Here is a 24,918-nt window from a genome sequence, read left to right as displayed (position 1 = left end):
ATGCTATTATTTTGTGTTCTCTTCCTTGGTTATTTAATATGAGTTTTACAAATGTGTTAAAAGCATTAATTAAAAATAAAAAATATTTTTTAAAATAATACAATTGTGTCAATATCTAATTACAAATATTTAATTATTATATTTAAATATTTAAATATAGTTTATATATTCTAATTAAATTTAATAAATAATTAATATTAATTACTTAGAAATATTTAAAATTAATATTATATATTAAAATATTAACAATAAGTTATAATAAATTATTTTTTTATATTTTTACTAAAATATCATAACATTAACTAATTTGAACATTATTTAAATACATATTTGTTACTTTATAATATTATGTCTAAAATAGACATTTTACTTTTCAAAAGTACTTTTTGACAGCAATATCAAACACTTAAATTTTTTCAAAGCACTTCTCAAAAGCACTTCTCCACAGCACTTTTCAAAAGCAATGAAGAACTGGCCCTTAGTCTCGAATTGAGTTAGGTGAATTCTAAAATATTTAAAATTATTTGAATTTTATAAGTTATAAAGATTTTAATTTTGAATGTAATAATTCATTTATTTTTTTACGATGACAATATAATTCAAATTTACCTTATAAAGTATTTATTAAAGTTATCTTATATAGAATAATTAAAATGCTAAAATTTAAGCTTAATAGTGTAAAAAGTCTTCAAACTTTTTCAAAATGCAAGTAAGCCATTGATTTTTGTTTTCACTTGATCGAGTACTCAAACTGCCAAAATACATTAAAAAAATTATTTGACCGTTAACTTTAATAGTTAGCTGCTAAAGTTAATGATCCAATTTTTTTTCAATTAATAAATCACATCATAGTTGTGACATATGATGAAAATGATAAAAATGAATAAATATAATAAAAATATTAAAAATTTATTAAATATTAAAAAATTAAGATTTTAAAAAAGTATATAAAATATTAAAAAATATAAAAAATTATAATAAAATATAAATATATATAAAAAAATATAGATTTTAAAGTTTTTTTTCTTTGCAACGTGTCAACGTACGAGGCAAAAATAATAAAAATTAAAATAATAAAAAATATAAAAAATATACTTTAAAAAATGATCTATTAAACCCAAAATCGGTCTTAGTTTAGCTTTGCTTCGCTTTTTATTTTATTTTTGTTTTCACTTTTGTTGGCTTTGAATCTTGATTGTTGACTTTCTCATAAGTTTTCTTTCGTTTGAAAAGCAGGAAGGTTAGACCAAGGTATGCTTCTTTGTGTTGTTTGTGAGTATGAGTTTTGGGTGAGGTGAGGGTTGCAGTCAGCAGTGCCACAGTGGTATATGAATGATGGAGCTGTGTTGGTATTGGTTCAAAATGATGAGTGGAAGTTGTGGGTTTGTACCTAAAACTCGAGTGGTGATAATAGTAATGGAACATGATTAAAGAAAGGTCACAATACAGGTGACCTTTGAACTTGAAAATCATAGCAAGATTGTAACTCTTTATTTATTTATTTATAATTTTAATAATTTTCTATATGTTTGATATTTTATAATATTTTTTATAACTTTTCTATACTTTTAATAACTTTTTATATTTTATGATATTTTCTCTAAAGTTTTAATAATTTTTATTATTTTATTATATTTTTATAATTTTTTTTATAATTTTATCATCTTTTATTGATTTAATAATTTTTTATAATCTTAAAAATAGCATTCCTCAATTAACCAATAAGTGCCCTCAATATTAAAATATATCAACCTATATAAGTGCTCAAATAAATAAATATTTTCGAAACTTACTAATATGCTAAAAATTAATCAAATCTCTTTTAAACAATAGCTAAACTAAATACAATATTATAATAAAGATTAAAATAAGATGAACTGTTGAAAGATGAGCCTTTAAATTTTGACCCAATCCAACATTTTTAATTCAAGGCATTTAATGCAATCGATCCAATTCTTGAAAATTCGACTAAAATTTCACCCACTCCTCATGTCAACCCATGCCTAGCTACTAACTACAGTGTTCCAGTTAATTAATTAAATTGGCTTGATTTGGTTAGGTTTAATTTAGTTTAATTGGGCGTAGAAGCTTGTTAGGCTGCCATGTTTTCCACGTTGCTTGCTTAGCTTCAAACATTTGACCAAACCAGCCCTGTTCACCCATGTTGGGCGTTTAATTACCCAGGTCAACTCTCAATTAAAACTCAATGGATAATGCCATAGTAGCCATTGACATATAGCTACTCATCTTGTTGTCTGTTGTGTCTGCGCCTGCTTGAGCTAGACCCATGAAGAAATTATATCCAAGTAAGAACAAAACAAAATTAAAATCCAGAGAGATGGCTAAAAAGATGATAAATCCTTTGTCTAAATACAATATGAGCAATCCATGCTCTACAAGTCGACACAAAATGACATATATATGTATCAGATCACCCTCTTTTATTACCTAATGAAGCAGCATTTCTATAATGCTACAAAGTTTTATTTAGATATATGGATTGCTTTCATGGTTTAGAAAAATTATAAAAGTTCAGTTCCAATGCTCCGCTTCATTAATTTAGCAAACCTTGAAAGCAATCATGCAGGTATGTCTACATAATATGATCATATATTATGATATTTTACAAAGTCTCCTGTGGCAAGATTCACATAAAGCTAGGCACCAAGGGTGATGAGCAAACTGGGATATTCCAGGGAAAGCTGTTATCATTTGCAGTGTAGGAAAGTCTTTCTCCCCCGTTAAGAAGCATGTTTTGATCATCATATTCATAGCCATCTGCGCTGAATGACGACGGCAATGCATACATTGATGATGATGATGATGATGAAGATGACGCTGAGTTATCTTCCACTATTCCAGCCCTTTTTAGAGCTTGAATTCTTTCTCCAGACTCTATTTCGTTTTTGTCGGCCTCGGGATCGGTTTCAAAATCTTTTGAATTGGACTCAGACTCCTCACATAACGAAGGCAATGATATGGGAGACAATGATTTAGTAGCTTTTGTTGGGGTGACTCGGTTTCTATGCTCCCCTGCAATTCTCTCAAAGTATCTCGCCTGTGCTTCAAACTTAATCTTCAAATTCCTTCTAACCTTGAGATATAATTAAGGAAAGTGTTAAACCCCATCGCTGGGCTTATTATACCTTTATTCTTAAGTAAAAGTAAACCAAAGACAAAATCTAAAATCTTATCATGCTTTGGTCTCATATGCATGGATATATGCAAATACCTGGAGTTTATCATCCCCTTGTTTTCTTTGTGCTTCCATATATAATTGCAGAGCTTCATTAAGCTGCGCGCCTCTTTATATGTTTTTCCAGTCATAGCAAAGACACAACAAGCAAGTGAATATATACATACATACATATGTACTGAAAGAATTCCCCAACAAAGAAACGATAACTCACGATGTTGTACCAAAATTAGGCAGTATTTCTGAAATATTTCTCCTCTCAAACTTGCCTTCTGCGGTTAAACAACGTGATAATATTAATCCCAAGTTAGAGAGATATGGAATCGAAGTTATCAAAGGATTCTATCGACGACTTCAATGTTAGTGACAGACTAAGGCTGTTTCAACTTACTAGTATTTGTTTCGGGAACAAACTTTAAAATCCTGAATTTCTGGGGAAAAAAAGAAATCAATAACTCAGATGTTTATATCGTAAACCGATGACAATACATGTTCGTATAACTCTTGGAGAAATATGAGTTAACCTGCAAGTGACTTTTGACATGGTAAATGGTGAGGCCATCAACGCCCATAGCCTTCAGAATTCCCTTTGGCGTTGCCCCTGGCAACCACAATTCCCAAAATCATCACCCACCGTAAAACCAAACAGAGCTGAAAAATAAATAAATAAATAAATTCCCAGCTCTACACTTACTATCTGGACCTCCTAGCTGATTAACAGCTTGTTCGAATCGATCGTGAAGCTCTTGAGTCCATCTGAGGCGTTCTTTGGCTAAGCCGTCAGCGCGACTTGGACGACGCATTGTGGAGAGATTGGCTTGATTGTAGCACGAGCAATCTGCTTGTGTGTCCCAGGTTGATTATAGAGAGGAGGGAGTGAGACAAAAACAATTGGGAACCAAAATATATATATTAAGTTAGCGATAAGCACTAAGAATGGATTGATAGGATTAATGGGTGCCTTAAAATGTCATTTAGCTGTCGCAATTCGCAGAGATTTCCCATAATCCAAATTGCTTAATTAATTCAAATTCAAATTAAAAGATTAGGTCCCTTGTTCTAACTCTTTTGCCGATAATCTCCATGTTTCAGTAAGAAAGCAGATTACTTGCTTTACTAGTTTACAATAACATGAAGATTGAAGACCCCCCCCCCCTTTCCACTCGGTTCAACACTGGATGGGCCACTCTATGACCTACCACAACTAAAGTGCTCTTAAAATTAAAACTGGACTTTGTTTTGGGCTTTAACTACATCATCAAGAAAAGATAATTCTGTTTTTGCTTTATGTGCAGAAGCATCCATTTAAATTTCATCATTACAGTACTAAACAAATGAATGCTGCTACACTATTGTTTGTCAGCCATGGAAATGCTTTCAGATCTCATCCCCAAATCGTAACTCTCATTCCCAAGCTACACAGTGTAAAGCAAGGAAAAAGAAAATTATTCTTTATCTGCAGGGAATATTAGCCTGTGTTCATCCCAAACTGTGCATTAATCACACTAAAAGTCAGGCAAAAGTGTGTGATTGAAACTCCCAAGCTCGAACAATAGCAAATTTTAATTTATCGACCTTTATGTATGCAGGCATCAGATTTGATCCCACTATCCATGCTTGGTAATAGGTCCTTTCAGTACTCACATTGATAATCTTGCATAGTCTGCCATCTGGGACTGGCTTTCAACTACATCATTCCCATTCATTAAACATGATCCTTGGACACATAAAGCAAAAAAACAGAATCAACCACCATGCTCTGCAATGTCAACCTTGTTTGGCTCATGTTCCTTCCCACCTTTCATTCGGATTTTGTTCATATACTTGATATTTGTACCTTTTAATATTATTAGGGCTTATTAAAAATTTTAAAATAATGATGTTTGATTTTTTTATTATAAAAAAGGTTTTTAATCATTCATTTGACATGTAAATTTATTATTGATTAAATATAATTGATTAGATTTTTACATACTACTAATTGTATGATCAAATTACAATAAACGAAAATTTTACCTCTTCACTTTAATGATAATAATTATTGGTAATTTGGTATTATTAATTTCGACCAACTAATAACATTATAAAAATAAATTTTTAAAAAAATCAAATTAAATCTCAAATTTATTGTAATAGTGGGACAAAATCGGAATTCAACCGTCCAAGCAACAAAGGCTTGAAAGAGAACGTGGTGGGCTCCTCCAACAGGCAAACAAAGATAACAAGTGAACACAACCAAAGACGATTGCTTTCAGGATAAGGAAAAAAAAATGGCAATTCAACTGAACCACTTCCAGTCATCGTTGCTGAAGCAAGAGAAGCAACCTAAGCCGCTATTCTTCACTTCCTCTAAAACCAAAAACTTTGGTGTCAATACTGCAGCATCAAGCAGTGGGCAGCAGTTAATACAGTCGGGTGAGGTGAAGCCTATACTGCCTAAGGACGCAGCCACGGCCCTGAATTCCGAGGGTTTCAAGTTACTCGACATTAGACCGCAGTGGGAACGAGAAAAGGCATATGTTAAAGGGTCACTTCATGTGCCACTCTTCGTTAAGGACATGGACAATAGCCCCATTACTCTTTTGAAGAAATGGGTGCATTTTGGCTACATTGGCTTGTGGACTGGTCAAAACTTTACTATGATCAATCCTAATTTCGTCCAAGAGGTAGAAGCTACTCTTCCTGACAAGGACTCTAAGCTGCTTGTAGCTTGTGGCGAAGGCCTTAGGTAAAAACTTCTTAGCCAACTTTTTTCCCCCTTTTTCTTTGTTTCATTTTTTAGTGATGATATTGCTATCCTTAGGTCCATGATGGCAACTTCCAAGCTATATGAGGGAGGATATAAGAACTTGGGGTGGCTGGCTGGAGGATTTAATCGAGCTGCAGATAGTGATTTCCCAGAGATTGAAGGGCCTGAAAAGTTGCAGTACGCTACAATTGGGGGTGTGTCTTATTACTTCCTCCAATTGCTCCTCCTCTTGCAAGCTGTCGGCAAAGAGTAATTGATTAGCTAGTCTAGAGTCATTTCTGGGCGAGATTTTGCTAACGCTGACTCGGTCCCAGTCTTGCTAACCAGCAATCTAGCTGGGACTGTACATGATTCGGTTTTTATTGCCATAATGGTTTATTTTAGCTTCCAATTTTTTTAAAAAAAATTTAGCGTTAATTTATTTTGTTTCATTTTTTTAGTTTTTATATTTGTGTTTTTTTGTTAAATCATCTAAAGTGAATGAAAAATTAACATTTTTTAATTTTGCTAATATAATATACACGTGGCTAATATGTCTAACATTTAATTATTTTATTTTAATTTTAAAAATTCAAAAAAATATTTTTAAAATTAAAAATAAATTAAATTATTAAAAATATAAAAAATTAAAAATAAATATTATCATATTTTTAAAATCTTTAATTTTTAATTATATATTAACATGTCATCCATGTGACAATCTACATGTATGACACGTCAACAAAATTTACAACTATCCACATATATGACACATCAGCAAAATTAACAACTATTAACTTTTCCATCTATTTTTAGATAATTTAACAAAAATATAAGTTCAGAGAAACCACTCCTCTGTTCCCTTTTTATTTGATATGTCAGCTTCAGAGTTTTGAGCTCTTTTCATTGAATCCATATATGCCGTTTATTGGCAACGATCTTAATAGAGCAGGAAACCACTCCTTTGTTCGCTGAAAAAGCAAAGGCAATGACTGCAAAAATCTGCAGTGCATCACCACCTAATTTGGGTTTTGTATTAGTCTCGTTTCTGTCGGAACACAATTGTCCCGTCATGGAGGTAAAATATGTAAATTTACTTTCAATTTATGAAAACGAAAGCGACTTCACTAGGCAGAGTTGGAAACAAGTGTATGACCAGTGCTGTGCGCTGCTAGTCTTATATGCTGGACAACAAAAAGAACTGTTCACTATTTTCTTTATCAGGTTTTTCCCAGAGGTTAATAGTAACAAAGAGAACAATTCAAGATGTCAATCGTCGGATGTTTGTTCGGGCTAGATGACCAAATAAAGCAACGTTTAGTCAGCAAATAGAATATCATACATAAAAATTGCATAATTCAGCTCAAGGTTACAACTCGTATTGATGCAGAATGCAGAGACGAGCTGTTTAATTTCTAGCAAGCTCAAAGATCAAATTTTAGAGAACGAAACAGCATAGTTAACAAAAACATCCTTCACTTGGTGAACATTTAGACATAGAAGTAGACCCCCACTTATGGAAGACGACACTTGACTTGGATAACCTGGAAAACAAGCACATAATGAAGACGATGTTGGATGCACGACAAAGAATTCCTGCAAATACAATCTCTCCACGGAGAATTTAATGTTTCGAAACATTACTTGTACATTGAAAGAAATGATAAGAAGTCATCACTAGTGATGTTTACAAGAAATGTAAAAAGCATTGGAAAGAAAGTAAAAGGCTAACAACAAATAATCCAATACTTGTTGAGTGTTTTTTGTGAGTCTTATCACTCAATGGGGCTAATTTATCTATTTATATGATACAGATCTTGGATGTGACCTTAGATAGGCTCCCATGCATACCAATACGTACTCTATTCTAAGGTTAACACGTGTTCCCTAAATGTGTTCGCTTACATGATGATGCGAACCCACCACGTGCAAACTCATATAAGAGAGCTATGCAGGCTATCACTATTGAAGTAAAGAGGATCGGGTCGGTTCCAATCGGGTAAGCGAGTAGCAGGTCAATAATCGAGAATACCATAACAATACTCTTGTGGGAGGAACAAGATGACGTGAAGGAATGAACAAATGGCTTCGCAACAAGAAGTTTAAATTATAAAAGTATCACATACAGAGCATGTTACAGTAGTATCTATCATTTATGTCAGAATCCAGTTACATCAAATGGTTTTCCATTATCAACCAATAGCATGAACTACAACTTATGTGAAACAACTCATATCTTACTATAAGTTACAATGATGCACTCCAAATCTATCATCACATCACATTAGTAAAATCCAATGCCATGAATGCTTAAACAATTCCCTAAAACATCAAATGCGATGGATATCATTAAAACATCAATATTCATTGCTACACTATTCAACTAAAACATCAAATATCTTGAAATATCATTAAAGTTTCGGCTTAAATGTTGAAAAAATAGAATACAAGTGGGATTTATCACCTTCGCGTAGCCACAGAAATTTGATAGACACTACTCAGATCGAGCAGCGAACCTCTCAACCTTCTTATCATTCAAATTAAGACCAACCATAGTCTCACCAAGCCCACAGCTAACTTCAGCAAGCACGGCCGGGTCACTATAATGGGTGACAGCCTGAACAATAGCCCGGGCACGTCTAGCCGGGTCACCACTCTTAAAAACGCCAGACCCCACAAACACGCCATCACAACCCAACTGCATCATGAGAGCAGCATCCGCCGGCGTCGCCACTCCTCCAGCGGCAAAGTGCACCACAGGCAGCCTCCCCAGCTGCTTCGTCTGCACAACCAAGTCGTAAGGTGACCGAATTTTCTTAGCGAAGCTAAAAACCTCATCATCATCCATATTCCTAAGGATCCTGATATCACCCATCACGGACCTGACGTGCCTAACAGCTTCGATAATGTTCCCGGTTCCAGCTTCACCTTTGGTTCGAATCATAGCAGCTCCTTCTCGGATTCTCCGAAGCGCTTCCCCCAAATTCCGACACCCACAAACAAAAGGAATCCGAAAATTATGTTTGTTAATGTGATTTTCTTCGTCGGCCAGGGTAAGAACTTCGCTCTCATCAACATAATCGATGCCAATGGCTTCGAGGATCTGGGCCTCAACGAAATGTCCAATACGGGCCTTCGCCATGACAGGTATAGTAACGGATTGCTTAATCTCTTTGATGAGTTGTGGGTCACTCATTCGAGCCACGCCGCCTTGGGCTCGGATATCGGCGGGGACTCGTTCGAGAGCCATGACGGCGCAGGCTCCGGCTTCTTCAGCGATGCGAGCTTGATCGGGAGTGACCACGTCCATTATAACTCCGCCTCGGAGCATTTGGGCTAGCCCCACTTTCACCGAGAAAGGGGATTTGTGAGTCTCGGTTATAGCCCCGTTTCCATAAACTGCAACCACCCCGGTTCCTGCCATATCAAAAGAACGCAAGACGAAAAGCAAGAGAGAAGAGATTTGTTTCCCTTTCGGAAAAATGATAAAGAAGAGTGGAAAGATGATGAAGATATATTGAACGGGATTGGCGTGAAGCAGAGGTGCAGCACAGAAGTTGGCGCGAGTTGCAATGTAGCGTATTTCACGTGCACTCGCCAAGATTGAATCAATCTCTTTCTATCTGATGGTGGAGATGAAGGTTGCATGTCAGTATCCTGAAATCATTTGTATTAATACCATTAGCAGTATTTTAGTTTTCCCACCTCTGATTATTTTAAGCTCTCCTATTACCCATCTATTTAAATATCTCGTTATAGTATAATTTTTTAAAAATTAATATTTGAAATAAAAAAAAATCAATCCAATAATTATTCATGTCAAGTTGCATTAAAAAATATAAATTGATTTCAATAATAAAAATATGATGATTATATATTTTGATATAATCCCTCCTCAATTTATAAATAAGAGGATAATCGGTTTCAGTGCACTCGAATTTAATCCTTCCTCAATTTATAAATAAGAGGATAATAAGTTTCAGCGCACTCAAACTCACGTTCTCCTATATTGATAACAACGTCATGTCAATCGAATTAAAACTTAATGACAATTATTATTAATAGCAAAGGTAAAGGTAATAAATTATTTTAATAACATAAAAACACATGCGAAGTTATTAATTTCGTTTGTTATATTTTTTTTTATCTCAATTGCGAATGTCTTCTTCAATTCGATAACCTTTAAAGTATCTCTTTTCTTATTATCGTTTATTAGAGAATAGGTTTAGGGTCTACAAACAAAGAAAAGAGTTACAATGATGACTTTATTTTCTTGTCATGGCGATGAGCAGAAGCAGTGGCCCAAATATGCATAGAGATGACATAAAAGAGAGCATATCAAGAGGCTGGGAGGGTGGCTGTAAATTCTGTCGCTCGTTTCTAATCTATAGCACAGTTGGAAAAGGAAAGCAAAGCGTCTACTTCGATCGTCATATTAACACTTGATATTTGTCTTTATTCTCAATGAAATGCCACACACAGAACCCCAAATTGAGATTTCATCAACTTTCTCCCCCCGAGCAGGAAATAAAGTAACGTTTTTTTTTATGGGTTGTGAGATAAGTTTTGGTGAGATTAAAAATAATTGTGACAGTAAAATTAGTTATTGTAATAGAGTAGGGATGAGATTAAGGCTGTGTTCTTCTTCCCGTTTTTAATGAGCTTTTGCTCAAAAAAACACTTCTTAGCTAAAAGCATTACAGAACAAACACCAGTGTAAAAAGAATTTTAACTTTAAAAAAGTACTTTTGCACAGATGAAGAAACAGAAATTTTTGGTTTTTCTCAACCAAAAGTGCTTTTTTGGCTTGTATTTACTATTTTAACCTGCTAGCTTTTTCTATACGTTAGAATATTTTTCCCCCTTTACTCTTAGAAATATTTTTTCTATACGTTAGAATATTTAATTATTATATTTAAATATTTAAATATAGTTTATATATTCTAATTAAATTTAATAATTAATTAATATTAATTACTTTGAAATATTTAAAATTAATATTATATATTAAAATATTAATAATAAGTTATAATAAAGTATTTTTTATATTTTTGCTAAAATATCATAATATTAACTAATTTGAACATTATTTAAATACATATTTATTACTTTATAATATTATGTCTAAAATAGACATTTTACTTCTTAAAAGTACTTTTTGACAGTAATACCAAACATTTAAATTTTTCAAAAGCATTTTTCTATAACACTTTTTCACAGCACTTTTCAAAAGCACTTTTCAAAAGCATTTTCAAACTGGCCCTAAAATTAGTAATGAGATATGTGTTTAGATTCAAATGTTACAGTGAGGTGAAATTAAAATAAAAATTGACCATTATATACATTAATTTACAATGTATTTATAATCCTATACATAATTAAATTTATATTTATATTCAATAATATAACATAAGTTAAATTTATATTTTTTATAAATTGATAATTAAAATATTCAAATCATATACAATAAAATTTAAATATTTTTAAATTTTGTTCATAATAAATAATAAAATATATTTAAATTATTTTATATTAAATAATAATTAAACTTATATATTTATGATAATAATTTTATATATTTATTAGAGATACTTTTACCTTCTATAAAACTCAAAAAAAAAGAACAAAAGTAATAAAGAAACTAACCTCAATTTTTTTTCCACTGGCAGCTTTGGCTCCAATAAAAATTGAGAGCAACAGTGTGATGAGAGTAGAGGTGTGCATGGTCGGAATACCTTACCCAGTCCGAAGACTCGCTCGAAAAATGAGATGATTCGAATAAAAATATAGTCTTGAAACATGGGTTTGGGTAAAAAAGCGAGGCTTGTTTAGAAAACGGGCCGAGCCTCGAGTAAATTTTTTTTTAGCCTGGGCCTGGCCTTGCCCGATTTATATACTAAATATATATTTTTATTTTTAATCATATTTACATTTTATTTTCAATTTTAATATAACCACTTTTTATTATATTTTCAATTTATGTATTGTTTTAAGAATTATATTTTATTTGTTTCTTGTTTTAATATTTGTTTTTATGTTTTTAAATGTATTTGATTTATTATATTTTATTTTTTTATTTAATGAAATAAGCTAAAAAAAATTTAAAATGGGTCGGGCTCAGGGTAACAATTTTATTTCGGGCCGAGTTGGGCCTGGGTCAAGAAAACGGGCCTAAAATTTTGTCTTGGCCTGGCACGAACCTGGCCCAGCCTGACCCATGCACACCTCTAGATGAGAGTGCTTAATTACACTGCACCTCAAATCTCCCAAACAAGAAATTAATCCAGTGAAAAGGAATATTCACCCAGTATTCCATCTTACCATGGGTAAAATCCAATCCAAATGGAGCCTAAGACTTAGTCTAGATGGGCGGTGTGTTTACCTCTAGTGAGATTAAAAATAACGGTGACAACAAAATTAATTATTGTAGTGGTCAGATTGGATATTGTAGCGATGAGATTGAATACTGTAGCGGTGAGATTAAAAATAACGGTAGGGGTATGTTTGGATTTAAAAGTAGTTATAGCAATGATGTGAGAATAAAAAATGACTATTAAAGACATTAGATTAATATATAATAGAAGTTTTTAAAATTATTTTACTTTTACGAAATTATAAAAAATCTCTAAATTTATAAATTTATTTAAAAAATATTAAAATACATATTTCCATATTTTATTATATAAAATGAGAATTTTTAATATTTTAAAATCAAAATAATTAAAATTAAAATATTAAAATAAATAATCTAAATGTTGTTAATTAAAGGAATGGTAAATTAAAATTTCTTTTCGTAATAACGTATATTAGTTTGTTATAAAATAATGGGGAAAATGTTTATTGTTTTAAATTAATAAAATTATCTTACAATTGAAAATACAAAATTATTGAAGTAGAAAGCAAAATGAAGAAAGAGACAGAGAACAAAAATAGAGAAAAAATAAGAATAAGGGTGTAAAAGAAAAAAAATTACCAATGGGATGTTGGAACATTTGACTGGAGCTGGCAAATTTTATATCAATACTTTTATATTTTATAATAAAATAAATATTAAAATAATAAGTAGGAAATAAAATTAAGAAAATAAATCCTCATCCAATTTCATTTCGGTAGATTTTGTTTTTTGCTAAGTAAATTTTTAGAGAGTAAAAACTGTTCAAAATAGTACTAGATTTATGGGAAAAAAACATAATTAGTATTTTGATTATAATGATAAAAGTAATTGTTTATTATGTATAATGGTTTTTGGATCAAAATTTTATTGATTATATGAAAAAGATAAAAACAATCTCATATAAATATATAAAAAAATGTTTTAATAATTTTACAAGAAGACCCTTGAAAAATATAAACATGAGATTACCAACACCAAATACAATTTCCTGCACGAGAAATATGGATGGATACAAAGAACAAAGGTTCTTACATATACTCGCTTTTAAGTATTGAATTAGTTGTCAGTTGAGTTTTAGGTCGATTGGTATGGATATTATTGTTAATGTACGAGAACGTGAGTTCGAGTGCACTGAAACGCATTATCCTCTTATTTATGGGTTAGGGTCTACATACTGTACATGTCATATATCTAATTATATAGAGTTTGTCATCTATTTAGGATTTAAGATGTCGCACTATAAACGTTATAAGCGAATAAGCAAATTCATGACCTATTTTTCTTGGGTCTAGTCTGACATACTGTCAGTTCAGTCAGTCACATCTATGTCAACCACGTAATACCATTTAGTATTATTAATAAAAAATATATTTAGGTTCGTTTACTAATCAATATTATGTTAAACAAAAGCAAAATAGAACCAACTACATTTAATAATAAGAATGAATCTTGATCAGATCAAAAATTAAATTAATTAAACCTCAAAATGAAATACAAAACTCTCCCAATAATATTTTCTTGTTTTAATAAAATTACTTAACAGACAAAAAAAAAAGTATTCTAAATTCAGTTATTATCTTATGTTAATAGCAACAATTGTTGTTGTTTTTTTTGGAAGGGAAAAGAAGACACAACAAAAGGATTTCCCCTATATTTGGACATTGGAGTTAAAGAAGTTGGATGATAAATATTAAATAAACGAGGAAGAAAAAGCAACAATGCGAGCTTAATAAATTTAAAATTGTCTCTCTATCATTTAGTTCTATAAACCAAAAACAATGCTTATTGTTTCATTGGACAGCCTGGTTCGATACCAGTAACCGGGCTACAAAACGAGTTTACATTAAACCCCATTCCAAGTCTTCTCCACGAGTACTCTATCCCGCCATTAAAACTTTATTCAGGGTAGAAACGTCATTCAGCTTCCAACACGTCAAAAATACCCCAATATTCAACAAACCTACTTCACCGCCACCGGACTCAACCCCAACCTTTCCCTTTCCAAAAAAACCACTTAGAGGAAAGCTTAGATCCGATCTACAAAAAATCTCAAATTTGAAATTTGAACTTCGAAGGGTTAAAACAAAACGTTGGTTCCTCTAATCTCGTTTTAACTTCGTGATAGCGATTCGATTTGATTCGAATCGGTAGCTTAGCAAGGATGGGCGATTTCAACCTGGCTCTGGTAATCGTCGCCATAGTTGTGTGTGTCCTAGTGTTCTTGTTCAATGTCTACCTCCTTGTCAATTACCAGCATCCGGACGACGCTAACCAAGCGTATTTCCCCAAATTCGTCGTCGTTTTCGGGCTCTCCATCGCTGCCATTTCCATACTCATGTTACCGGCTGATGTTGCCAACCGGCAGGCGTGTAGGCACGCGATATACAACGGTGCCTGTAATCTCACCTTGCCTATGAAAGAGCTTTGGCTCGCCGTTTATATCATCGATGCTGTGCTCGTTTTTTTTGTTATCCCCTTCGCTATGTTCTACTACGAAGGAGACCAGGACAAGTATGTATTTGTAGGACTATGATTTTTTGGAGCTATTGATGCATTTCTCCAATTTCCCTTTTATCCGTTTGGTTTTGGTTGCAGGAGTGTTGGGAAACGGATAAAGAGCGCGTTGCTATGGGTTGTGACAACGGCAATTGTTTGTGCTCTCTTGCTTGGAATTCTCTATGGTTGGTTTTCGTTTTGCCCTTTTTATATCAAATTTAATTTCATTAGCGTTTTCTTTTTTGTCATTGAGTTTTTTACATGCCGTGTGAATATTGAGCATTTGAGCTGAATGTTAGGTTAGGAATAGGAGCAAGATTGATCACTGGAATATTCAGTTAATGTCTCTTAGTACAAATTGTAATTGAAGTTGCTTTTACAATCAGAATATCTTTAGCCAAAAAAAGTTCTACATAGACAGGCTTGGTAGAACAAAGCAAATTGATTTTTTGCATTTGTTGATTGGAGTGTGTTACTTATAGGTTTATTTGTAGCAGGCGTCCATTGATTTTAACCTTTTTTTATGGTATATCAGGGTTAGCTGGAAAGGTGGATTTTACTGTTAGGCACTTGTCTTCTGTCACTACTAATTTCCCAAGTAATTGGGACTTCTCTAGTGGTCAGCCTTGTATTGGTGGCAGTGGTGCACGCGCGGTTAGTAATTGTTTTTCCCATTTAAGATGTGGTGTTATCCTTTCTTTATTATTGTAGAATATTGTGGTTTTTCCCTTAATCAGTTTCTTTAAGCTCATCATTCCATCTTTTGTTTCCTTATTTTCTCTTTGGATACAGTGTTCTGCATATACTGCAAGTGCTTCATCAGAGAAGACATGGACTATGCGTACTACCTTTCCAGAATATGTTGTTGCTCTTGCCACAATTGTTGGATCAGTTCTTTTCTCGGTATTGAATTTCTTGATAATTTCAATGTTCATATATTTTTTAATTTGGATTTGGTTAGAATTCTAGTTAATGTTGACCTTTTCTCTTGGTAGAATATATTGCTTACATCTCGAAATTCCTTGTCAGATTTTTGGTGGTGTAGGTATCGCTTGTTTGCCTCTTGGGCTTATTGCTTCATTTATACGCCGTCCAAAGGCTGTTATCACTCGCTCACAATATATTAAGGTTTTCTTTTCCTTTTAATTGCGTATGATGCTGTGATATCAAGCAATGCACTAGAGTTGGAAAATAGTATTGATATTTGCATATTTTGTTGTAATTGCCAATGGTCATAGTTTTAATTGATGTTGTAGGAAGCAACTGAACTTGGTAAAAGGGCAAAAGAAGTGAAGAAAGCTGCTGATGCCCTTCATCAGGAAGAAAGAAGTGGTTCTAAGGGTAGAAAATGGCGTAAAAATGTTAAGGCTGTGGAAAAGGTATGTTGTGAAATCCTAAACTTACTTTTGTCTCTGAATTCTAGTTTGTTCCATTCTCTATGACAATAATTACTTTGTCCAAACTAGCTCTGGTCATGAGTTGTAGGCCCCTCTAGTTCAAATGTTATTTGCTTATTCACTTCTCCTTTTGGGTTGAAATATCAGATTATTCAATAATTTGGCTTGTGTTGTAATCATTATTCTAAAGCTTAGTTATATTTCAATTGCTGTATTAGTTTGTGGCAGTTTTTTTAGTTGCTTGGTAAGAGTTGGAGTTAATATAGTGAGTTTTAGGGGTATGAGTGATGAAGTAGTTATCATTTGATGTTTTTGCATATTTCCTACTGTTCATTAGCTGTGGTTATTTACATTCTTGATTAACACTGCAGGAGTTGCTTCAGCTAGAAGAAGATGTAAAACTTTTGGAAGAGATGTATCCTCAAGGAGAAAAGGTATCTGAAATAACGTGGAATTTTGTGTAGTGTGTTGACATGACACTTGCTTACAGTCTCATTCCTTCTTATTTCTGTATCAACTCCCTTGCCATGACATTTCAGGCTGAAACTTCCTGGGCCTTGACTGTTCTTGGATACTTGGCAAAACTTGTGTTGGGAATCTTAGGGTGAGTGCTTACATCATGCATTTTGTGTCGATATATGCACTGAAATATATTGCTGCTATCTTTAGAAAAAAGGATATAACTCTTATTTCTCTAAACAATGAGAGGTTGCAACCAGTGTACTAAAAGGAACTACCAGTGTACTAAAAGGAACTATCTAACATGCCTTCGTTCGGCAATTTGTTAGGTTGATTGTTTCAGTGGCTTGGATCATTCATATTGTCATATACCTTCTGATTGATCCACCACTTTCTCCCTTCCTGAATGAGATTTTCATCAAGCTGGATGATATATGGGGTACTTCCAAAACCATTTTTAACCTTTCTTTTCTCTGTTTGCTGCTTTCAGAATTTATGGGAGATCTATGTTTTCGTTTTTTTCAGGTCTTCTGGGTACCGTTGCATTTGCATTCTTTTGCTTCTACCTTCTGCTTGCTGTGATTGCTGGAGCAATGATGCTTGGCCTGCGATTGGTTTTCATTACAATTCATCCTATGAAGTAATGTATCCTATGTTGATGGCATTTTGGTTAATTGTCTAGAAAACGACCTGCTGGCTGACATGTTTAATGGACATTTTGTAGGTGGGGAGCTACGCTAATGAACTCTTTTCTGTTCAATGTGGGACTTATTCTTTTGTGCTCAATAAGGTTGGTGACTTGGCTAATGCACTCAATCTTTGTTTCTATGTTATCTCGAGTTATCTCTTATTAGAACATGTTGAATTTCTAGGTTTGTGCTTGGTTGTTGAAAATTGTATTAGGGAATTATGTGTTGAACAGTAATTGACGAAATAATATTTTTGTTTGCAATTTTAGTGTCATACAGTTCTGTGCCACCGCATTTGGGTACTATGCTCAAGCAACTGCTGCACAGGAAATATTCGGCCACACATTGCAGTCTCTTCGTGGAATTAAATATTTGTACAAGTGAGTTTATACCATATGAATTCCAAGTTTGATTCAGATCAGGCATATATGTATATGTCTACTGACATTGTTGGGCATATTGGCATTACAGGTATAATGTATTTCAAATCGCATTCATTGTTTTAGCAGCATTGACCTTCGTGTATTATGTTGCCTTTGTAAGTCATCAGCCATCTTTGCTTTTATCTTTCTGTTTCATTCTTTGAGTGAATTGCCTGTGTCTGGTTCCTGTATTTGAAGGTCTGATTTTGTTCTTGTTTCTGAACATTTCAGGGATGGAGAAGAAAAAAACCTAGCGGCAGGTTCCAGCTTTCCTCGTAAGAATGTTCCCCTGGAAGACAATGCAGCCTCTCAAGTAATCATATTTCTCTTTTATATCATCCCTTTTAGAGGGTGTTTGATATGCTCGGATGCTTACGGCTGTGGAAGGTTAGAGAGAGGCTTTTTTCTCGCTAGTTAAATTGGTTGCCTGAAGGAGGAGCATGTTGAGTGCCGCAACTGCTTCTCTTTATGCTTGCTTGCTTTTCATCTCCTTTTGTATGTAGTTTCTGTTATTATTTTTTTCTTTCCTATTTGTTAAATGTTACACTTAACGCATTTGGGTTGGGCATGTAATTGAGTTTCCTTGTCTTTGACAGTTGACACATGTGAACTGGATTTATGCGCAATTTATGCTTGTCTTGGAACTGAGTTGTACTTTGGTCTTTCTATAAATAGGTGAAACACTTAACACTCGGTGACTCAAATGTTTATGCCTTCTATATATAAGACTATACTTAAATGCTTATGATATCAAATTTAATTAAAGGTAAACTGGGTAAATTTTTGTTTTGGTCACTTAATTAAAAAAATTATAATTTAATCACTAAATTATTCAAAAGTTTTCATTTAAGTCATTGAATTATTTAAAAATTTCTATTTAAGTCACTTGGATGTAGAGGTGTCATGGGTTGGGTTGAGGTTTGGTTTCAAAATATTTTTCAAGTCTAGGCTTGTTTTTGGGCATGCTTAGTCTGCCCAAAAAGCTTCTTGTACTATTAACATTAATAAAATATTAAAAATATATTTTTTAGTTGTTATTTTATATATTTTTATAATTAAATTTTAATTTAGGAACACCTTTTTATTATTTAAATTGAATTTAGGTCTGAGCTTGACTTAAAGTACAAAAATCTTTGTCTGAGTTTAGCCCTAGTTGGGTTAGGTCTATCGGGCTGGGTGGGTTATTTTGCTCTTAAATAGGTTTACTGGGTTGGTAAGATTTTTTTTTAAAGTTTCGCCAATGGGTTTCAATTTTAACAATCTAGTAACTTAAATGAAAACTTTTGAATATTTCAGTGATTAAATTGTAAATGTTTTTAGTTAAGTGACCAAAACGAAAATTTACTTATATTTTAGTAACTAATTGTGTAGTTTGCCCTTTAAATTTGACCTTAAAAGGCCCAAATAAGCCCGTATTGGATAAATGGGCCTCCAACTCCATCAAACAAAAAGAACTAAAAAAAGTTGTAAAACCCAGCGAGCATCGCCCTTCTTCGCTTTGTTGGTGTTCGTACTTTTGGCAGAGAGCTTTGTTTTCCTTTGCAGTGTATTGTTGAACTAAAAGGAAAAAAATAAAAATAAAAATAAAAATAAAAATGGACATAGCACTCTTTTCTCCGTCTTCACTTTTTGCCGATGCCGAAGAAGTCTCTGTTGGTATTCTTTCTCTTCTTATATTTACTTCTAATTTCATTTTACTTTGATGGTTTTACGTTAAAGAAACTCTTCACCCTTTTCCCCCCCTTTGCAGACGAGGAAGTTACAGATGTCCATCAGAGCTTTGTGGAGAGGAGACACCAGTTTCCTGGCATGGTAGGTCTCTTTTCTTTTAGAATATATTTCTTACCCATTTCATAATTTTGCTTTAGCTAATGGACTTTTAGCTGTAACTCAATGTTCCAAGATGCCCAATCTTAGAAAACAAAACACTCCTTTTACTTAACAAAGTAGATAGCACTGTTTGTTCATGGAAAAAGTTCAAACCTTTTTGCAGTATTAAATTGCTTTCTGTTAACTATGCTTATGCCGGGGAAAGATATAATGGAACTGATTCTTGATTAGTACCTCCCTGCAGTAATTGTATCAAAATTGGTGTGAAAATGGTTTTTGGAAAAATAAGAGAGGGCATTTTCTCGTTGGTCTCATTAAATATGAAATTATATGACTGAAGATAGATCTATAGTTTATTAGATAACCCTAATGATATGGTTTAAGATGTAGAGTTGGCACTTACTATGCAGTATGATACGTGGTGAAGGAAAAAAAATTGTAACTCTGAACTTACTGGAAAGTAAATTCGATGATAATTTGACTGAGCTTAGCTGTCATTGTTTCTTGAATTTTCTTATCATTTTGAGGTTTAGTCAACTTTACTACTGCCACAGACGACTCCTGATACCTCAGCATAAGTTGTAGCTCTTAGCATTAGTGCAAACCATTTTGACCATAGCAATATAGTTGAAACTTATTCTAGTATTTCAGTACTTTGCTTCTAGAATCCACCTGAGTTAACCTATTTTTACCTTTATATCATTATATGCATTTTGGCTGTTGTGCAGGAGTTGCTTATTCGAGAATTTTCCTTCCACCAGTTGAATGCTAACTTACTCTGGCCAGGTACGTTTGCATTTGCAGAATGGTTAGTTCAACATCATTCATGGATAGAAGGTCGTCGTTGCCTTGAATTGGGAAGGTAATACCTTCAGCTGCAGAGAAAACAAAAAGCATGGGACTTTACGAGAGTGCACACTCATTTTAGTTGTTTATTCTTTAATTTAGTCCATCTATCTAGTCTGTACACATTTATTTATAAGTACCCTGTACTTGAGAGGGCTGTTTATCATTAGTGGTAGGCCCTATTATCAGTTGTTGAGGGGTACATTGCCCTTCTGATGCATGTTTTCTGAATAGTTTATGTTTTTAAGGCACAGCTTTATCTGCAAATTCATTCAACTTTAGAATTATGAGCACAAACTTGTTGAGTTATGTCCATTGTATAATTTCTTTGTACTGCTATGTTAGCACCCCAGATCTGATTTCTGATTTTTAATCCGGTTTGTTTCTTGAAATAAGAATCGATAGTTATAATTCTGAAATTGAATTTTTATTGATATTTTACTTAATGATCTTGATTCTTTACTCATTGGCAGTGGGACTGGAGCTTTGGCTATTTTCCTTAAGAAATCATTTAATCTTGACATAACTACATCAGACTATGATGATCAGGAAATTGAAGAGAACATAGCTCATAACTGCCAGGCAAATGGAATTACGCCTGTCCTTCCTCATGTAAAGCGTGAGTTCCCTTTAGTCTCTGTGGTTTTCAGTTATTAGAAATCTAACATTCATACAGTCTGTCAAGTACTACGGAGAAGAAACATGAAGCATTGATTTCATGGACTATAATGTTCAAATTAAAATGTCAATGTTTTCAGATTCATGGGGAGAAACCTTTCCAAGTGCTGAACCAGACTGGGACCTTATCATAGCAAGTGATATCCTATTGTGTAAGCTTCTTGTTATTTAGCTTCTGCAATTTCTAAATTTTATGCTTGAAGAAAGGCTAATGCGTAAATAAATTAATGGTTAGATTTTTATTACTTATTTTGTTGCACATTGATACTTACATGCAATAGAAACACGGAAAGTTTTGGTAGAATTTGAGAACCATCATCTTTGAATTATGTGGACCCTGAGGAGTGATAAAGCAGAAGAAGATCAAGAACTTGGGAACAAGTTTCTTGCTTGCTGATGTTTTACTTATCGATCATCTTTGGAATCCCGGTGGTTACTTACATGTAAATGGTTATGAAAGCTGAAGTGTGAAGTTGCTATCATTATTTCTGGCTAAAGGGCTTTTGACAATATCTTAGCAATAAGATCAAACTTTGGAGTTGATTAGAGTAATTTGTTGTTTTAGATATAATTTGGCTCTGTGAACTGATTTGTTCTCTGGAATTGTAAACTTTAGATTTAAAGTTTATGTTATCTTTTGTAATTAAATCTCCAAATCTTTTAACAAGGATTTGTTTAAACATGTTATATCCATTTCTTGGGATTTTGCAGATGTCAAGCAGTACCCTAACTTGATAAAGTCTCTCTCTTTTCTCCTAAAATCTTACAAGCCAAAAGATGACAAAGCTATTCCTTCTGTAGGAAATGACCAGAGTAGCGGTAAATGATCTATATATATGTATGTAGGGAAAAGGTTGACCTTATAGGACTGATAGAATCTATTATTGGTCATTATTTGATTATTGATGTCTACTTCTTGCTGCCAGGAATGTGTATGGGGTTGGCTGTACCGGCATTTCTAATGAGCTGGAGACGCAGAATTGGCAAGGAGGATGAATCACTCTTCTTCACCGGCTGTGAGAATGCTGGTCTTGAAGTAAAGCATATTGGATCCCGCGTGTATTTCATCAAACCAAGAGAAAATATGGTGGCCACCACTGGTAGTATTGATGATTGAAGCTGGTATGAAATTTAAGAATGGCAGTTTCTTCTTTGTGGTCTAAATCGGGAGCATGGTCTTATTTAGTGAAGTGGCAATTGAGAATTTGTTCATTTAGAATGTTTTTTTAATGCGTGATGTTGATGTTTCTCTTGAGACAATAAAATTTTGTCACGGTGTCAGCTCTGGGAGTTTGCAACGTTTGTAACAAAAACCATTTTGAATGGATTAAATACACTTTGAAAGTCCTTTACGATATTTTCTTATCAGCCACCGTTAACATTTTTTCTGCGGATGGTAGCTTCAAAGTGTACAGCCAACATTTCCTTGTCATGTCATAAATGGACATGGCTTGATTGAAAAACTTTGCTGTACTAAGCAATGGGTCTGCCTTGATGTGTAAGAAAAGCCCCTACCCTAACTCCTGAAGCATCATTCTTCATTGTAAAACTGGAAGAAAAAGAAAAATTAGGCATGGCTAATATTAGAATACTGGTCATGGCCAACTATGGTTGTTAAAACCTGGAGTGGCTGCAGTTGACAATCTCTGTGCTTTTGTTTTTTTTCAATAAATTGTCAAGGGATTGACAATGGCACCATATCCCTTTATGGACCATCTAATGGTAACCAGTAAGGCCCCAAAAGACCTCCGAGTTGTTCCATTGTCTAAGACGTGCAAGTCGTGCAAGTAGATTCATGTTCAAATCAACAAAAAGATGTCTCCCTTTCTTCAAACGTTGAAAGGAAACAGAAGTCATTGACTGGACATCAGAATGCAAAGAAGTTTTTCAACAGCTCAAGACCTTCCTAATCACACTGCTCTACTCATCAAATCTGCTTCACATGACATCCTTTCTCTGTACATATTCGCTCCCACTAATGCCTCAATTGATTACTAATGCAATAATATAAAGAAAAAAGAATTATTACTTAAGTATTAAAGTAGTTAGGCATAAAATAAAAAATAATTGATATAAAATTCAACTTGAAATTAGAAAGATGAATAAAAGTTTTTTGTAAAAAATAAGATTTCTTTCTCCTTCTCTATACTAAAAATAAGTTATAAGAGTGACTAAATATTACCAATTGAGTTCGTTTATTGCTAACCCATATACTAAAACAACGTAGGACAAGACAATAGTGTGGCATTGGTTAAATTCATAGAAGGGAACTAGAGACTCGAGTATTCATTAGCAAAGTGTAACAAGGAGCAAAGGTCAAGCACTACAAGTTGGAGAAATTAGAACTAGCTTCGGTCATCTTTGCTCGGAAGCTAAGGCATTAGTTTCAAGCAAAGACTATCATGGTATTAACCGAATGGTAGCATCTTCTCTCAATTTCCTTTTTCTTCTCAGTCTTTTCATTTCTTTATCCTCCCGAATCGCAACAACTCTACTTGAAAAATTTTATCCCCTTCAAGTATCACGGGACTAGAACTTTAGTTTGACAAATTGCGCAGCTTTAGGCGATTTTTTTGCTTCAAAATTCCAAGTGTTTGAGTAAATGCTCTCAAAATATATTTGAAAACTTTGAATAGAATACAAGAAATGATTACAAATGAGAGGGGGAATGCCTCTATTTATAGTACAAATTGAATTATATCAACGACTAAAATTAGTGCCTATCCACAAGATGAGAGTTTTAAGGGATTTAAACTCTATACATATTTATCCCTTAGGATTTACAATAATTATCCTGATAACTCTAGTTTACTGAAGTGTTTTATTGGGCCACTAAGGTCTCAAGTAGATGGACTTTTACTTAGGTTTCACGAATCGAGCTAGTTCAAATGGGTTAAATTAGTCTCATTTAATCAATTAACCTCCATGAGACTTTTTGTGCGCATTCATTATGGGCTTTGATTCGAGGCTCATGACTTTCTTCCCCATCCATTCTCGTGATGCCCTTATCGCGTCCTTGGAATGACACTGGTTTGACTTGCCTATGAATTGTCTCAATGCCTCAATTGATTCCCAACTATTCTCTCTGTCGAGTAGTTTCGCCCCTTGGAACATTTGCCTCAGCTTATGTCTCCGTTGTTGCCTAACTCGAACTGTATTTCTCTTTTGTACATCTCGATCATAAGAGCCCTCCATTCTTGCCCCATCATGACTTGCTTCGATTGGGATCCCCTTGATCCTTACAAATAGGCTTCAACACACCCACATTGAACACTGGGTTAACCTTGGGTATTGTTGCTAACTCTGACTTGTAAGTCATACGGCATACTTCAAAACTCTAAAAAGGCCCCTATGTCTTTGTCAAGCTAACGATAAGTCATATTATAAAACACTAGATAAGTGCTTGAGATGTACCTCACTTATAGCATTTACTCTATCCAGTTACCTAATTTGAATCACCACTTTTCCCACAAAGCCTGATGCACAACCCACCTCTCTCATAGGTGCTAGCCTCAATGATAATTCAATAGGCTCCATATCGATTTTTCACCCCTCAGCATTTCCAAAATCACTTTTTGCACAACACTTTTTCTAGCACACTTTTCAAAATCACTTTTGAAAAGCATTTTCAACTGTAACAACAATGGAGAACTAGCCCTTAGTAGATGACTAATCACACTTAGCCCAAAATGATTAGTGGCGAGTCCTAGTTAAAAATATTTATGACTAGCCTATCAATTTTTGTTTGACACATTATGACACTCAAGATAAATTGCTTACTTA

General features: G+C 33.5%; 5 protein-coding genes across 6 annotated transcripts; 3 read left to right on the top strand and 2 right to left on the bottom strand.

The window, feature by feature from the left end:
• Positions 1-2,339: 2,339 nt before the first annotated feature.
• Positions 2,340-4,158, bottom strand: LOC107937055 (myb family transcription factor PHL7). The gene is made up of 6 exons (XM_016869866.2): positions 3,891-4,158; positions 3,721-3,797; positions 3,588-3,627; positions 3,411-3,468; positions 3,233-3,305; positions 2,340-3,094 (listed from the first exon to the last, which is right to left on the bottom strand). The coding sequence occupies exons 1-6, from the start codon at positions 3,997-3,999 to the stop codon at positions 2,648-2,650; spliced, it is 804 nt and encodes a 267-aa protein (XP_016725355.1). The 5' UTR covers positions 4,000-4,158; the 3' UTR covers positions 2,340-2,647.
• Positions 4,159-5,356: 1,198 nt separating this feature from the next.
• On the top strand, positions 5,357-6,328 carry LOC107937044 (rhodanese-like domain-containing protein 10). The gene is made up of 2 exons (XM_016869854.2): positions 5,357-5,924; positions 6,000-6,328. The coding sequence occupies exons 1-2, from the start codon at positions 5,467-5,469 to the stop codon at positions 6,196-6,198; spliced, it is 657 nt and encodes a 218-aa protein (XP_016725343.1). The 5' UTR covers positions 5,357-5,466; the 3' UTR covers positions 6,199-6,328.
• Positions 6,329-7,240: 912 nt separating this feature from the next.
• LOC107937078 (probable pyridoxal 5'-phosphate synthase subunit PDX1) lies at positions 7,241-9,496 on the bottom strand. Of its 2 annotated transcripts, none has more exons than XM_016869887.2 (2): positions 8,389-9,496; positions 7,241-7,520 (listed from the first exon to the last, which is right to left on the bottom strand). In XM_016869887.2, the coding sequence occupies exon 1, from the start codon at positions 9,346-9,348 to the stop codon at positions 8,419-8,421; it is 930 nt and encodes a 309-aa protein (XP_016725376.2). In that variant the 5' UTR covers positions 9,349-9,496; the 3' UTR covers positions 7,241-7,520; positions 8,389-8,418. The 2 variants fall into 2 exon arrangements, with proteins under 2 accessions (XP_016725376.2, XP_016725375.2); XM_016869886.2 differs by having other exon boundaries at positions 7,241-7,468.
• Positions 9,497-14,060: 4,564 nt separating this feature from the next.
• On the top strand, positions 14,061-18,425 carry LOC107937066 (LIMR family protein At5g01460). The gene is made up of 14 exons (XM_016869873.2): positions 14,061-14,829; positions 14,914-14,999; positions 15,350-15,468; positions 15,607-15,717; positions 15,844-15,942; positions 16,071-16,193; positions 16,583-16,645; positions 16,751-16,815; positions 17,000-17,109; positions 17,196-17,310; positions 17,395-17,460; positions 17,629-17,739; positions 17,831-17,897; positions 18,013-18,425. Exons 1-14 carry the CDS (start codon positions 14,480-14,482, stop codon positions 18,058-18,060), a joined length of 1,533 nt encoding a protein of 510 aa, XP_016725362.1. The 5' UTR covers positions 14,061-14,479; the 3' UTR covers positions 18,061-18,425.
• Positions 18,426-18,571: 146 nt separating this feature from the next.
• On the top strand, positions 18,572-22,492 carry LOC107937067 (protein N-terminal and lysine N-methyltransferase efm7). The gene is made up of 7 exons (XM_016869874.2): positions 18,572-19,437; positions 19,532-19,593; positions 20,340-20,473; positions 20,931-21,076; positions 21,216-21,287; positions 21,847-21,954; positions 22,062-22,492. The coding sequence occupies exons 1-7, from the start codon at positions 19,377-19,379 to the stop codon at positions 22,250-22,252; spliced, it is 774 nt and encodes a 257-aa protein (XP_016725363.1). The 5' UTR covers positions 18,572-19,376; the 3' UTR covers positions 22,253-22,492.
• Positions 22,493-24,918: the final 2,426 nt, after the last annotated feature.

The sequence above is a fragment of the Gossypium hirsutum genome, chromosome A09, assembly GCF_007990345.1.
Source record: "Gossypium hirsutum isolate 1008001.06 chromosome A09, Gossypium_hirsutum_v2.1, whole genome shotgun sequence".
Taxonomy (NCBI): Eukaryota; Viridiplantae; Streptophyta; class Magnoliopsida; order Malvales; family Malvaceae; genus Gossypium; species Gossypium hirsutum.
This window is presented reverse-complemented; position numbering and strand designations above follow the sequence as displayed.